Source organism: Bos taurus, chromosome 9 (genome assembly GCF_002263795.3).
Source record: "Bos taurus isolate L1 Dominette 01449 registration number 42190680 breed Hereford chromosome 9, ARS-UCD2.0, whole genome shotgun sequence".
Lineage (NCBI taxonomy): Eukaryota > Metazoa > Chordata > Mammalia > Artiodactyla > Bovidae > Bos > Bos taurus.
In genome coordinates this window covers 60,472,569-60,488,342 of record NC_037336.1, presented here as the reverse complement: position 1 = coordinate 60,488,342, position 15,774 = coordinate 60,472,569, and the positions used below count along the sequence as shown (strand labels likewise).

At 39.6% G+C, this 15,774-nt stretch overlaps 1 protein-coding gene across 2 annotated transcripts in view; it reads right to left on the bottom strand.

The window, feature by feature from the left end:
• MDN1 (midasin AAA ATPase 1) overlaps positions 1-15,774 on the bottom strand; it is a 140,144-nt gene that overhangs the window by 62,067 nt on the left and 62,303 nt on the right. For both annotated transcript variants that reach the window (XM_005210876.5, NM_001206168.3), the window contains exons 34-45: positions 14,615-14,833; positions 13,787-13,984; positions 12,098-12,306; positions 11,324-11,446; positions 9,324-9,521; positions 8,247-8,354; positions 7,682-7,870; positions 5,196-5,285; positions 4,837-5,100; positions 4,454-4,715; positions 1,099-1,258; positions 293-409 (exon numbers count right to left, since the gene is read on the bottom strand). In XM_005210876.5, coding sequence (XP_005210933.2) covers positions 293-409; positions 1,099-1,258; positions 4,454-4,715; positions 4,837-5,100; positions 5,196-5,285; positions 7,682-7,870; positions 8,247-8,354; positions 9,324-9,521; positions 11,324-11,446; positions 12,098-12,306; positions 13,787-13,984; positions 14,615-14,833 — 2,137 coding nt within the window. The remainder of the gene's footprint in view (positions 1-292; positions 410-1,098; positions 1,259-4,453; positions 4,716-4,836; positions 5,101-5,195; positions 5,286-7,681; positions 7,871-8,246; positions 8,355-9,323; positions 9,522-11,323; positions 11,447-12,097; positions 12,307-13,786; positions 13,985-14,614; positions 14,834-15,774) is intronic.

The following is a 15,774-nucleotide window of genomic DNA, read 5'->3' as shown; positions in this document are numbered from 1 at the left end:
TTACCTCATTACTCAAGCCAGAACCTTAGGTGCTATCATTGCTTCCTCCTCTTCTTAACCCACAAGCCCATCAGCAAGTCCCACTGATCTGACTGCCCTAGTGTAAGCCATCATTTTTTGCATGAACTACTGCAAAATGCTTTTAATGGGTCTCCCTGCTTCCACCCTTCACCACCAACCCTAGGCAGGGACCTCATCTTTCTGCTGACTGAGTGTATAAATATAATATGTAAGGAGGCCCTAATGCATGGCCACCTCTGATATCCAGGTTGAGACTTTGAGGCAGGAATACCTGAAATTGGGATGTGGTGTTACGGTGGGAGTGGATCCATCGATCATTCCTCTCTCACTAACAGTGAGGACACCTCCAGGTTCCAACAAAGCATTCAAACGATCCAGCACCGATGGGCTGCACAGAGAGAACCCGAATGGTGGACAGGCCTGAGTGCCACACTGACCACTGCCCTGGCTCAGGCCTCTCACTCCTCCTGACCCACCCCCCACCCCCAGACAGAATTAAGATCTCTTAGCTGATTAATACCCTTTTCCACTCCCTGAAGGCACACAGCCTAGAGAGTCATAAACGTAACTGCATTTTAATTGAGGACATTCTGAAAGTGTTCAGAATGTAGAGAAGCCCGTCATCTGCCCTGCACTGCATTCACTGTGTAGGCACAGCAGCTTCACGCTTGTCCTTTTCCTTACTTTAGAATCAAGTGGTACAATTAGAATGCACATTTACTAAACGTCTGCTCTGTTATCAGAGCCTCCATTATAAAAATCTGTACTTCAGAATGACCCTAACAAAAGGAAGTTTTCTAAGGTTAAATGAAAACGTGTAACTCAAAGGAAGTTTTCGAAAAAATAATCCAACTTCAGTTCAGCCCAAAACTATCTGCTAGAACGAAAATCTTGCAGCTAATGACCAACTACCATTGTTCACCACAAGGGGAAGTCTACAGAATATAGCAGAGGATGTGCTTATAGTTAAGAAAACAGTGGATTAAAAACAGTAAAGCTTCCACCTGGGTTTCTACTTTGACAAGCATATCCCAAACTTTAGTCAGACCCACTCATGATTGAACAGAAGGTCCTTACTTGCAGAAGTTAACATTGTCCATCAAAAGCCAATCTCCAGACTTCAGGGCCTGAACCAACATGCTGTCAACCCATTCGAACGTGCCACGGCTGTGGCCACTGGCTGACTGCATAAGCTTCACCCCAAAGCTTCGGAACTCCTCCACGAATTTGGCAAACTCTGAAATGTCACAGTCATAGCACTTAATTTCAAACCAGGGCAATCAAAAGCAAACAAAATAAAAAACGAAGAGCTTATTAAAAGAAGGCTGGAAATGTATGGCTCAGTTCTTAAAAGTTTCATAATAAGGTAAACGTTTGAAGAAGAAAATTAGGTTTGGGGATAGAAAACACTTCTTAAGGGCTGTCTGAATGAATGGCTAGGAAAGAGTTGACTAAAGGGTGATGGAGAAGGTAAATAATCTTTACCTGTTTTAATTTCTCAAATGGCAGAAGGATAAAGCCTCCTACTTATTAATGCATTTATACCATATAAAAGTGCTATAAGTTTGCACAATGTAATTAATGTCATCAAACCAGGCTTCCTTTATAATTACAATGTCATATATAGTAACAACTGGTATTTATTTACTCTACAGTTTATATAGCCCTTTCCTGGAAATTTTTCAATTGGTCTTCCTTATTAGAAATTGATTCCAACCCTTTTTCGTATCACAAGGTAATATATTTCTGCTTCTAGCCATGAAGGATTAACAAGATTTAGACTTAACCTCACAGTGTCAACAACTAGAAACCTGGTAAACTATATGAATCACAACTACTTTCAGACACTGGAAAACAGACAGCCCAGAACTGTGACACCTAAGGGAAGGAGGCCCTATAATAGACTGGCTTTCGGCCTGAACGTAATTTCTAGATTGCAAAGCAGGGAGAGGAAACTCAAACAGGTACTGAGATCTCACTGACTTGAGGACACAAACTGAAACTCAGGGAGATGGAGGCAACCTGAATGAGAGGCAGGATACTCAAAAGGAAAAAGTTATTCAAAAGGCTTCAGAAATCCAGAAAGAGGTCCCTGGGCCTTTGGCTCAATAATAATCTCCACGTGCAAGGGAAGGCTTAAATTCCATGTGTAAAAAATTCCAAGGAAAGAACTATTACTGGGGAGCTGTGAACTGAACAACTCCCAGAGTTCACACAGGGCTGAATAACACTCCAGTTCCCACCAATCAAAGCGAAGAGACCCCATGGAACAACTGGACCGTCAGAAGAGATTACACAGGGCCATGCCTCAAAAGAGGGGTTAATTTGACTTGGCATGCATACACAGGTTAAGAGTTTAGGGACTCTTAACTTCTAGGTGGGACTTCTAGGTGGCACTAGCGAAAAAGAACATGTCTGCATATAAGAGGTGCAGGTTTGATCCCTGGGTCAGGAAGATACCCTGAAGAAGGAAATGGCAACCCACTCCAGTATTCTTGCCTGGAAAATCCCAAGGACAGAGGAGCCTGCTGGGCTACAGTCCAAGGGGTTGCAGAGTCAGACACAACTTAGCTAATTTGACTCTTCTTAGCACAAAGAGTCAACGGTGATTTAGCACATAAAGGAGACTCTGGCCCTGACCTTAAACAGCTTAATAGCAAGCTTGAAAAGATAAAAATGATCCAAAATCAACTCAACAGCCTTACCTGCAACTCAAAGAAACCCTCAGAACACCAAAACACAGCACTCAGCAACTTGAATAAAAATGTCTAGAATCTAATAAACATGACTAGACATATCTTCTGGCTTTTTAAAGTCACTAAGTACTGCATTCTGATGTTAATAAAGCTATTATAAAATATTCAATATACATAAAGATTTTAAGGTAAAATATGAAACACCTAGAATATATTTTAAAAGTCATACGTGTTTATCACAGAAACATTAAAATATAAATAGTTTAAAAAAGAAGCTATTTTCAATCAAAAAAATAGTAGTAGACAAGTTTTACAGCCAGCCTTTTAGACTCTATTGATATCCCTAGGAAATTACTCATTATGAAAATAAATCCTAAATAAAAAGCAGTATTGAGAATGGGCTGTTGAGAACTTACCCTAGATATTTAAATTTTAACTGACTTACAGAAGAAATATATACACACCAGATTTCAGGTTTTGAAGTCAGAGAGGCTTGGAACCAAAACCGAGTCTAAACACATCATAAGACGACGACACTGGGCAGGTTACCTCTATAAGCATTTATTTCCCCATGTATAAAATGGAGTTATCTTTCCTTGTAATGTGGTGTTGTGAGGGTTAAAAGTAAATATATTTTATACAGTGTCCAATTCTCGATACGAATTCAATGGTGAGTTTACAATCTCTAACAGTTAAAAAATATAAAGTGATATGGGGGTGGGTCTAGTCACTAAGTCGTATCCGACCCTTGCGACCTTGTAGACTGTATCCTGTCAGGCTCCTCTGTCCATGAGATTCTGCAGGCAAGAATACTGGAGTGGGTTGCCATTTCCTTCTCCAGGGGTATCTTCCCAATCTAGAGACTGAACCCTGGTCTCCTGCACTGCAGGCAGATTCTTACTGACTGAGCTACCAAGGAAGCTATAAAATAGTAATATATGACTTCATTAAATATATCTAATAATTAATTTGAATGAATGAGTAAAGAATTTCAAATTCAAATGGTGAGTTTGAATTGGAACATGATAGATCAAATCAGTAATGAAATCACTGTCTTAACTAAGAAAGTAAACGATTTGACCCAGAGCCACGGATACAATGTTGATGCAGCTAAAAGAGGGGGTAATTTCTTCATCCCTAGGGAATCCACTATTCCTATGGAATAACTAAGGATTCCTTAGGAATAACCCATTATGAGCAGATTTTGGAAATAAAGGATGGCAATCTTAGTGACAAGCTTCAACTTTTAATCAATTCTCCCCTACCAGCCAAAAAGCTGCACAAGATGGGAGATGAATGCTTCCAGATCAACTGAGGAATTTCTTCCACCTTCTATACAAAATGAATAAACACATCCAAGCTATTAATTTAGACTTCTATTCTTCAGTTTAAAAATACTCAATTTTTTTGGAAATTATTAATAAGTTTAAAAAACAGGCCAAGAAAAAATAAAACCAGATTTGCATGCAAGTCACTGTGGCTGATTACTCACAAAATAAGTCAAACTCAGTAATCAATTTCTTTCCTTTGCTTAGGACCACCAATTCTGAATAGTTTACATCAGCTTCACTTTACTTTCTAGGAAACTTTCTAGTTCCAAACCTTGATTGTTAATAATCTAATCATCAAATTCATTTTTAAAAGTTGTGGGCATTGCACGTACAAATGTATTACCTGTGGATGGACATTCTATGGGCAATGCCAAGTGACTGATACACACCCCCAAAGAGACATACCTGCCTTGGAGTAGGAGTTGATTTTGTTGTTGAGTCTCTGCATAAGCAGTAACACTGCTTCCAGCTTGTTGACAATCTCCATCGTGACACATTTACCACCTTCCCCAAGACACCTGGGCTTATACGTCAGAAGGAAATGACTCCAGGCTCGCAGCACTACTTCTGCGTCGTCAGCACTGACAAGGAGGCTGTCTCTTACCAGGGCCCTGACTGTGCCCTCCACCTTCTCAAGGAGCTGCCTCCACGGCCGGATAAGATCAACCTGCAATTTCCAGAGCACGTGAATGCAGCATAGCCAATGGCCACTGCTTCCGTAGCAACCCCAACACAGAAGACTGCACCGTTTAGTGCCCTGCCTAAAAATACAGGGGCAGATCAGTTACCTGCTCAAATCCACCCAGAAGCTCTGTAGTGTCCATTGCACTGTTCACGGCCATGATCTTCAAAGTGTGACCAGTAAGGTGTGCCAGGAGCTGAACCAAGCTGGTCTTGCCCACTGAGGCTGGCCCCACGAGGATGACCATCCAGCTCATTTGTACACACTTCATAACTGACTCCAGTGACTGTAAAGACTGGTGCAGGAGCGACAGGGGACGGCAGGTCGGTGGAGGAACATAGCTGCCACGGGAAAGCACTGAGTAGCCTAGCTGAAAAAGACAGCCCAGCGAGATTTCACAAGTGTGCCTGGAGTGGGAGCCGAAGCCAGAGAGGACTGTGGAAGAGCATTAGCCGTTTGCCTCACCTGAACATCATAGGGAGTGATGTGCAATAGCCTGGTTCCCATGTATGGGTTGGAATTTGAATTAAACACATCCTTGAACACAGCAATGACCTAAAGGAGGATGATGATAAAATCAAAACGCAAATCATTACATCAAATTCTGGGCCAAACCTTCTAGAATAAACACTAGTAAATAGGAACAGCAATATGAAAATCACAAAATTGTGAGTTATTACCCTTTTGAATTTTCCTATTAAAGATTGCATTTATTTAACTCTTCAGAAGGAAATAAATGGAAGGTCAAGAAAAGAGCAATAACCTCAAATTATGAGATTCCAGAGAGAATATACCATAAATTAAAACAGAGCTATGGAAACTATAGCAGATCTCAAGATAAAATATTAATTTGCTTTCAAGAAGGTAGAAGACAGAAGCATGAAGTTTATGGAGAACAATGACCATCATTTCCTGATACCTGCCATGTGCCAAACATTATATTAGGTGCTTTAATACATTATTTCTGATCCAAATACCCTCTCAAAATATTTCTATTTCCATTTTATGGATATGGCAATTATATTCACACAAGTTATGTGATTTGCTCGTAGATGGTAACTGAATTTAAATCTAAGCCTGTCTGACTGGAAAAGCATTGTTATCCCTCTAAATATTTATGCAGAAAAGCATTATTTCTGTATTTACATTTATTTGTCCCTTCCTTAGCAGCAAGACTGTTAAAAACTTTTTGCTAATAGTATTCTTTCTTGCATTTCTTTCAAAAATCTAAGAGGAGATGAGGATGTATAAAAATCACTAATCTAGTCCACAGCAACAGCAAAGATTCCTGCCACCCAAAGTATTTACGATAAGTAGTGCATTCGAACAAAATAGCAATACTCATACTAATCAATGTACACTGGAGTGAAAATAAAAACAATAAAGACAAAGACAAAATGAGTGTCAAACACTAAGAGCCAAAAAGCACCACAGAAGAAAATGCTCCCTCCTGGGTCTGGGTGATTTTTGACCTTATATTTCACTCTTAAGCATACCACCTCCTCTCTCTGATGGTATACCAGAGTTAAAAATTACAAATTACTTTTACAACCTTTCTCCTTCTACTATTTTTCTTAAGTTTTCTTTTCCTCTCAGAAAACATTTGGTCAACTAAAACAACTGAATTGAAGGAGTGGTAGAAACCTTCCACACCTTACAGTAACTCATCATCTGACCAACATCAATTACTCAACACTGGCCAGTCTGGCCACAGTTAACATACTAGAGTAAGTTGATAAAGAAATTAAAATACCAACTGATGATAGGTGAATTATATAAAGTTGCATTAATTAAAAAAAAATGAACTGAATAATTTGTTCTGGTATAAAGACTGAAAGCCACTCACATGTTACACATGAGTTGTTAATGGTGGGCTGGATTCTGGATACCACATAAACAAGGATCTGTGCTCTCAGCAGCACAACCAAAGTGTCTGAGAGCCACATGTGCCATGGACAGCCACATGTTCACATTTCTGTTTCTAACTCACATGAATTTGTACTACTTTGTTACTTTGCTTGTGAGCAACTGTGATATAGTAGAAGAAATAGCAAGCAAAGTGGAAAGGTCTGGGCTGGCGAGCTGCCTCTGCCACTCAAAACACAGACTCCATGACTGAGCCTTGGATCCTTGTCTGTAAGAGGTCATGACAGCATCTCCTAACTGCAGCTGTTGTGAAATTTTCCATGAACTGCATTTTAAATACCACAAAGCAAAATGCATCCATTATTACAGTTTACTAAGCGAGGAATTCTGGTGTTATTTTCTACTTCAGTTCAGTTCAGTCGCTCAGTTGTGTCCGACTCTTTGCAACCCCATGCATCAAGTACGCCAGGCCTCCCTGTCCATCACCAACTCCCGGAGTTCACTCAGATTCATGTCCATCAAGTCAGTGATGCCATCCAGCCATCTCATCCTCTGTCGTCCCCTTCTCCTCCTGCCCCCAATCCCTCCCAGCATCAGAATCTTTTCCAATGAATCAACTCTTCGCATGAGGTGGCCAAAGCACTGGAGTGAAGGGGTATTTTTTACTTTCATTTGGATACAGAATATCCTCCCTTTTATCTATTTATACTTTCTAGATTAAGTATTTTGCAATTTGACATTTATTTAAAGGTAGAAAACCCTCCTCTTCTACTTGTTATCACCTCTCTCCTCCTGCTTCTCATCTTTGTGCCTAGAACCAAGGTAATGGAGACCAAGCCTTTATTATTGCAGGGTGATACTGTTTAAGAAGGTAAGCGATCATGGCAATGTAGATAGGTAAGCAAACTGTGTCCTCTAAAGCAAACTACACTATGACACTCTGAGACAGATTAAGTTTTTGTTTCTGCCCTTAATTTCTAAATTTCCAAACCGTGTTACTGAGTTTGGTACTGTTGATGCAAATACAGCCTTTCTCTCCCTCAGGGAGAAATCAAAGAAATACAAAGAGCAAGCATGAAACTCACCTTTTCTTTATCTTCCTTGGTTCTCATTCTCTCACCATAGACCAAAAACACATGCTGACCAGGATCGTAACACCCAGGGGACTGGTCAACGAGCATCAATTGACACCAGCGGAAAAGGTCGCGGAGGTTGAATTCCCAGGGTCCTCCTATTTGCCCCCATTTCTTTTCAACAGTCACTTCATGATCAATCTGAAAAGAAAACACCCTTACTGGGAAGCACCTCCCACTGCTCGGGACTGTGTTAAGTACTATCAACATAGTACAAGTGCACACATAATCTGAAACACATTAACAGGCTGGATTCAGCTGTCTCCTCCCGACTCAGGCTTCTCCATGCCAGGAATACCCTGTAAGCATTATAAAATGATACATGCAACAAACCTGAATTACTGTAACTCTCAAATGAGTAGCTTGCCTTCCACTAGGAACCACTAGGAACTTTTCGAGTTCTAGATGATTTATCTCAGTTGCAGAGACTGGTAATGAGGTAGTATTCCATATTGAGAAAACGATGATTCAAATAAGCCAGAAATATAAAGAACAATTAATGCAAATAGGTACTTACTTGGTTGTTGAAAGCAACCATTTTTTTAACAATATTTTTGTCAATGGCTGGAAACAGAGTACTGGCAATGAACTCCATGTCAATTACTGTAAGGGGATCCACAAAGACCTATAAAATCCAAAAATAACATGAAAAAAAACCCATCATTTCTCTTTACCAAACATGACTGCCATGACCTAAGTAGTATTTTTATTTAATACCAAAGGAACAATGCCTTAGAAATATATATATCTCATTTACAGACATTTCTTTTCTTGCATTCTCAGGATATGGAATCATATAAAATCTTTGAAATACAGAGCAGAAGGTTTTCTTGTTAGCTTCATTCTAATGGTTTGGAGAAAGATACCTGCAATTAATATTTTAAGAATATTTGTAATTTTAATCTATTATGTAAAATTCTCTCAAATATCTGGATGGTAAGTATACAACATTCATTTTTAAATCTGATCAACTTCTCAACAGTTTTGAAATTTTTCATATAAACTTCTTAAAAGATACTTAGTAAAGTCTTAATTACCAAGAAAGGAACATTAAAGAAAGCTAACATCTAGAGGCATTTCCAAGCCACTACTTTGAAAAAAGATGTTAAAATAAGTAAGTGTATGTACACACACACACACACACACACTGCTGTGGCGATAAAAACAGATACAACTATCAGTGGTGATTGACTTTGGTATGGAGAAATTGGATTTTTTACTCTTCATGGTAGTTTTTTGTACTTTTCTGAGATTAATGCACTATTTTCATTATAAAATAATTTTTTAATGTTCTAACAGACACTTAACAAGACTGGCCTTAATCCCTGAGCACAGTAATAGAATCCTCCAGATGGTGGTGATCTTACTTTCCTCCATCTGATAACACACCAGGTCCTCTTAAACCTAAGATAAAGGACTCATACCAAGAGAGAAAAGATGACAGCAATCAGTCACACTAACAGCCATCACATCCAGACATGAAATCGAGAAGCAGACTATTACACTGAGCCTGTCTCATCCTCCTAGTGGGCACCCTCATAGCTATTATTACCCCTGGGACCACCTTTGGTTTTTGGGCAACAGTAAATCTTACCTGAGTGAATCTATTTAGGAAAGACCTGGGCAAGCCCTTCCTTCCGCCTCCTTGTCTAAAAGGATTTTGACAGCCAAAAATCTTGGTTTTCTCATGCTGCACTTGAAAGCTCATTCCTAACTCAGGAACATAGATTTCTCCTCGGTGGTCAAAACAAGCATTGAGTCCTTCCAAGACTGACTGAGAAGCCAAGTTAAGCTATTTGGAGAAAAAAGTGCATATTTATTTTATATGCTATTCAGCTAAAACAAAAAACATAGGAATAATACACATGAAAAGTAGTCTTATCTTCAACAGGGATAGGGACAGAGTTCAAACAACATTGGTAACACAGTGTTTGTTAAGCTGAAATGACATGTATTCAGTCTACTATTAATATTTCATCTATATGTTAAGAGAAATTTGGGGTGTATAAAATAGCAATAATTTTTAAGTAAACTGAATAGTCAGACTAAATTCTTTAAAAGCAGTTAAATTAGTCTCAAAAATTAGGCTGTATCTGTTACCTGCTCCTATATTGGCCTGCTTTATAAATTATAGCTTACCAATACAAAGATATCTCATGCTTAAATATCTGGGAATTTTTAAAAGAAGTAAGCTAGCTCTTTACATACTTAAATAAGTAAACATCCTTTCTTAATCAAGTAAATCTGAATAAAATCTCCAAACGGTTTTCAAAGTCATGATATAAACCACATAATGTGGATCTAATGATGCCAACAGTTTTGTGAATAACAAGTATGAGGATTTGTGTGTGTCCCAGAAATGAGAAGAGCTGAACGGAGCTAAACTCAGCTGAGTTAGAGCTCAGGGATGTGAAGTATTGGTGGTTTTTAGATAACATGGAAAACCTCAACTGTGAAATGTGAATCAATAAAATGCAAATGGGCCAAGAATCAGATTATATTAGAATTTCAAGTGCCACATTTACACAAGCATTCAAAGCACAAACTCTGCTATACACCCCCATACGAGTCAAGTTCTAAAAGCTGATCTTACATAATGACTTCAAGTCCAGGTTGTCTGGCAGTCCCTACATGCATTTCCACAAACTATGATTCGGTCAACAGTCTCAAGCTTTGAAACTAGGCATTCTTTTTTTTTTTTTTCTGGTTAATGATTATCCTATCACCTATCTTTCACCAAAAATTCAGCAGGGGGTGGGGGGTGAGGGTGGGAGGGAAGGGTGGGGAGACGGGCAAAATCTGTCCCTCTCTTTAATCTCTTCTCAAGATGAGTAGGAAGCAGCTCAGCAGAAAAGGAATCCCATGGCAGTCCTGTCACTGCAGACTCAACGGGGTACAAATCTAGGGAACCTATTGGGGCCTGTGTCAGAAGTGATCTATGATACTTTCGTCACTTATTATCACTTAACCTGCACCACTGCTTGCTCGCCCTTTCCTGAACACACCAAAGTTTGTTCTACCATCTTAAATTTGGGCCACCATCTTAAATTTTAGTGCATCACACCTCCATTCTCTCTCTAGCTGCCTGTCGGTTATGGAGACCCAGCACTTACGTGTCTCACGATGTGCTCTAGTCTTCTGGTCACTAATCTACCCCCGACCTGCAGGTATAACACTGACTGCTTTCTCACCAGAGTTCTGTGTGGGTCCTCCTACTATAACCTTCCCCAGCCTTTCGGCTGAAATGAAGTGGTCTGGCACTATTTGTAAACTATGTTTATCTCTGAAAATAAATAGAAACATAGCAAGCCTACCACAGACTAGAGAATAAAACTAGTGAAGAGGCAATGTTTTTCTGGAGGCTAGTTCACAAAAGTAGGAGAGTCTGTAGGTGATACGCAGAGGGGCTTCTGTATGTGCTTTTCTGACTTTCCTTATTCGTAAAAGAAACCACAGAGGATTCTTTTCATTGGAGAATTTGTCTTTACTAGCCAACAAGGTGATCTGATGCAAAATGCCCTCAAGTTATGCAAACTCTGCCCTGCTCCTCACATGTCTGATCCTATCTGGTGGCCTGATGGGCTGTCCTCTCACCTCATCCAACACAACCCAATGGCCTGCCTTCAGGGCTGCCAGCAAGGGGCCATCACGCCAGGCAAACTCTCCTCCCTTGCCACCCTCAACAGGTAGATCAGCTCCAAACAGGTCTGTGATGTCCTATGAGAAGAAAAAGAAGTGAGGGAAAGCCAATATTATATAAAAAGTTAACTAGATCCCAAGACCCCAAATCTAAAATGATACTTAGGCCTCATGCCACTTCTTATTCTTATACCCAATGGAGAACTAATCAATTTCAAACCAGGAGCCCAGGAGCACCTTCTCATCACAGCACTCTAAGAATCTATCAACTAGAGTCCTAGATAACAGTTTTCAACTTTGGCTGTGCTTGAAAACAAACTGGTGAGCTTAAAAAACACCAAAACAATGCCTAGGCTCTGCTCCCAGACCCCATCCCAGAAGATTCTAATTTGTCATCTCTGTCCCCTAGTTTCATAAGATTGTTTAAAGGTCATTTTATCTGTAATTAATTTCTTTAGAAAGGACAAAGACAAACAGGTTATATTACAATAAATACCAAAGTGGGTGATTCTATCTCAAAACAGAGTAAAGCATCTAAAGAGACTAATACTACAGGTGTCATCTATTAATGAACACGGAGGGAGAATGAGGTTTGCTGAGATCTTCATCACCATGAAATATCTGGGGCTCTGATAACTTCATAATTATTTCTGACTAGGAAACACTATAATAGATAAAGATATTACTCCCTATACTTATCCCCATCAGCTGTAGCATGATGAAGCTTACCGTCTGCTCTGACAAGTTGATTCGGACAAGTGTGTTGCCTGAAGCCCTGGCTAAGGCTCCCACCAAGCTCGTCTTGCCCACACCAGGGGAGCCCTCCAGTAGGATGGGTTTGTTCAGTTTTGTAGCTCTTAAGAGCCTCTGGGCATTCATAGCTGTGGTGCCTGCACTGAGTGCATAGTCGGCAATATTATTCCTATGCAAGACAGGGCCTGAAGTGGAGAAAAGTCGCATGTAAGCTGGACATCACACGAAAGTTGACTATATAGTATATATATTATACATATAATATATGTTTATATGTATAACTGGAGATTAGAGAAATCCACCAAGTAGACTGTCAGTCAGTGAAGTACTGTCTGTGGTGAAAATGCTTAACCTTATTTCAATATATTTCCTCACTTCTGGGTTCATAAAGTGCTTTCCAGCAACAACCAGCAGCACACTTTTTTCATCTGTGATGACCACACTTACGTCTACACACAGGTTGGAACTGCAAGCATGCATCTTTGCATATTTCCTTTCACAACCTATACCTGGAATCACTACGCCGTGTGCTTGTACAATTTACCCTGTACTTATATTTTCCTAAAACTCAAGCAGAAGCTAGGCATACAGACCAGATGGTTCCACATAAACAATTTCATTCAAGGTTTTAAGCCACCAGATAATTCAGGATGCATCTTGTAGCTGAAGTGCAGGACTAATACCAGTCTTATAGGGCTTAATATTTATGCACTGTGTCTTCTGGAAGAAGTTTCAGACTGGTACATCAGTTTGGAGTGGAGCTAGAAAAACATTTTCTCAGCTATGAAAGCAGAAGCAAGGACTATCTAAGTCCAAAGCCACAAGCACTCAGCTCCTACATGAGAGAACTGAATACCACTATGATGGCTTCAGGAAGGGATCTAACAGCTAGATCACAAGGACCACATCAGAGATGAAAACAGTACCACTGATGAGGGAGAGGGAAAGGGGCAATGCTCTTCAGCCAGGAAGCTGGGCTGGTTTAGTTCATCACTGAACCCCCACAATTCTGTGTATTTCTGGAGCCCAACAATTATTAACACAGAGAGGAAGGAGGGACAAGAAATAAATGACTCTGCTATAGAAGCAATAATCCAAAAAGTCATGAGTACCCTGGAAAGATATCTAATATAACTACTTCACTTAAATATTTGACAGAGGCAACCTAATAAGAGCAAGGATTATAACTTAAATCCACTTGCATTTCCCACTTAACCACTCATTTACTCATCCATCTCTCATTTTCTGAATGTCTATGACTGTTAGGCTACATGACAGACACCAGGGACAGGAAGGTGAGTGACATAATGCCTGCCCTCAAGGGTACACAAAACTGTTTTGGTAAAAGGTGATAAAGTTCTATGGCTGAAACATTATGGGTTGAATCACCACTTTAGGAAAGGTCTTATTTTGAGCACTAATACAAGAATAAGTGCATTTTATGGGACAATTTATTCATATATCAAATACTATATTATCTATTTTTGCATGCCAGTTATATATATTTTAACCACCCACAACAATGATTATGCCAAGTCAGATTCTAACTCAGTTATCTAGTTCCAAAGTAACCATGAGTATGAGACACTAAAATTAAAAATCACAATAAAAGTCAACTATCTAGGAACCACAAGAGAATCTTCATTTATTTAAGATCACTCTTACCCCTTGGTATAAAAAATGGATGAATTCCCCACAGGTTATCTATCCCAGTGAATTCTTTGTCTTTGAGTCTGTCGTAAATCTTCAATTCGTTTTTCTGACTTTCTGTAAGTCGGCCTATCTTGGAAAGTTTCTTGATTAGGAATTTCAGACATTCTCTGCGAGCCAAGAGAGCCGTACCAAACCCAGAGGAAGTTACCCCTAGAAGAAAGAGGATCAGTCCATCAAATGACAGCAGGGTACCAAGTTTCACAACCATGCAGCCGGATTCTAGGTGAACTATAATAGCCAATGTAAGCAGCACTAAGAAGTGTGACTTCCTGCTCCCCCAAAACCATCAGATCATCAGTTCAACAGCAGCTTATTCAGTAAGCACTCTAGTAACGCCATGATAAATTAGCCTGGAGAAAAGAGCAACCAGTGTGGTACTACTTTTAGTCATGTGGGCTTGTATTTCTAATTTTCATGGCTGAAAAAAGACTTCAATATTACATTTAATGAACTATAGTAAACTTAAAACTACAGGATTCTGGCCGATTAACTCTAAATGACTGTGTTAAGAAATACCATGTTAAATTCTTCAAGAGCATTACCAGCAGTCTTCAATCAGAATCACTATTTCGTGCTTACTAAATCCCTGGTCTGTAAGCAGTGAAAAGTTTTCTCCATTCTTTTATAACAATCACCTCTCAAAAAGAGTAAAATGAGAATCACTGTGAGTCTTGGAAATGTTAACATACATCTGTACACAGCCCCTGGGTCAGAGGTCTGGGCCTGCTCCATCTCATGGTGCCCTCTGGCCTAACCCCTTGTTCTCAGCAGCCCACATACCTGAGCCAATTCCATCTATGTACACTAGGCACGCAGCGTGGACAAAAGACGTCACCGTGGAGATGGTCTCCTGTCTTTTCAAAGCAGCTTCCTCCCCCATCGTGTTCATGAAGTTGACCCAGGACAGGATATCTCGGATACTGACCACACATCTTCGACCAAACTCCTGGTGGGTCAGCCAGTCAATGAAATCCAGCATCACCTCAGCTATGTCAGCCCCTAAGACACAAGGAAGCATAGAGGTTTGCTATTTACGAAGACTCCAGAACAGGGCTTTGCAACCTGGGGCCCACAGACGGTCTTTTTCTAAGAACACGAGGTCCACAGCTGTAATCGCATTTCCATAGGGTTCAATGAACAGCATTCTACTCCTACCCCAAAGCAAACAAAAAACCAGAAAGAAAACTTGAGAATTTAAGTCTTTAAGAAGGTTCCCTGAAAACTGCTCCAAAAAATAAAGTATTCATAAGCCTCAGTCTCAAAGAAGCAGATATCCTTTCATGTTCTTTAAGAAAGAGGGGAAAGTGACCCAGACACTACTTGGATTAGGGCTTGTATTACGGCTCAGACCAGAAATAGGTACTAAACTTAATCTGTTTGATGCCAAGAATATGGTTACATCAAGGCAATCAAGGCTCAATTAAGAGAGAGAGGAAAAAAAGATGTTTTGGCTCTCACTGAATATTCTAAGAATTGTTAAACCTAGACTATAAGTATATGGTAGCTTTTAAAATACTATTCTATTTTATTTATGTTTGAAAATTTTCATAATAAAAAAGTTTTAAAGTGAAATAATAAGTTAGCTGACAACTACTAAAGAAACACAGTTGAAAATTCTACAACATTTTCTAAAGGTGGTAATCACTAAAATTCAAACCACATTTTCTTGGGAATTACATGTGGTTCAGTGATTGATCCCTGGTTGGGGAACTAGGATCCCACAAGCCACATGGCACAGCCAAGTAAAAAAACCTGTATTTCCCTTATCTTTAGCCAACGAATATTATATATTTTATAATAACAAATCTTATATAAAGATAGCCAACAGGTGAAACCATCAGAAAACTAAACTTTAGTAACCCTGGTGAAGGAGCAATACTTTAGTAGAAGGTACCAGGCTAGTATTTTCCTTAGATCTGTTTGTTCCCATTTTTCCTTAG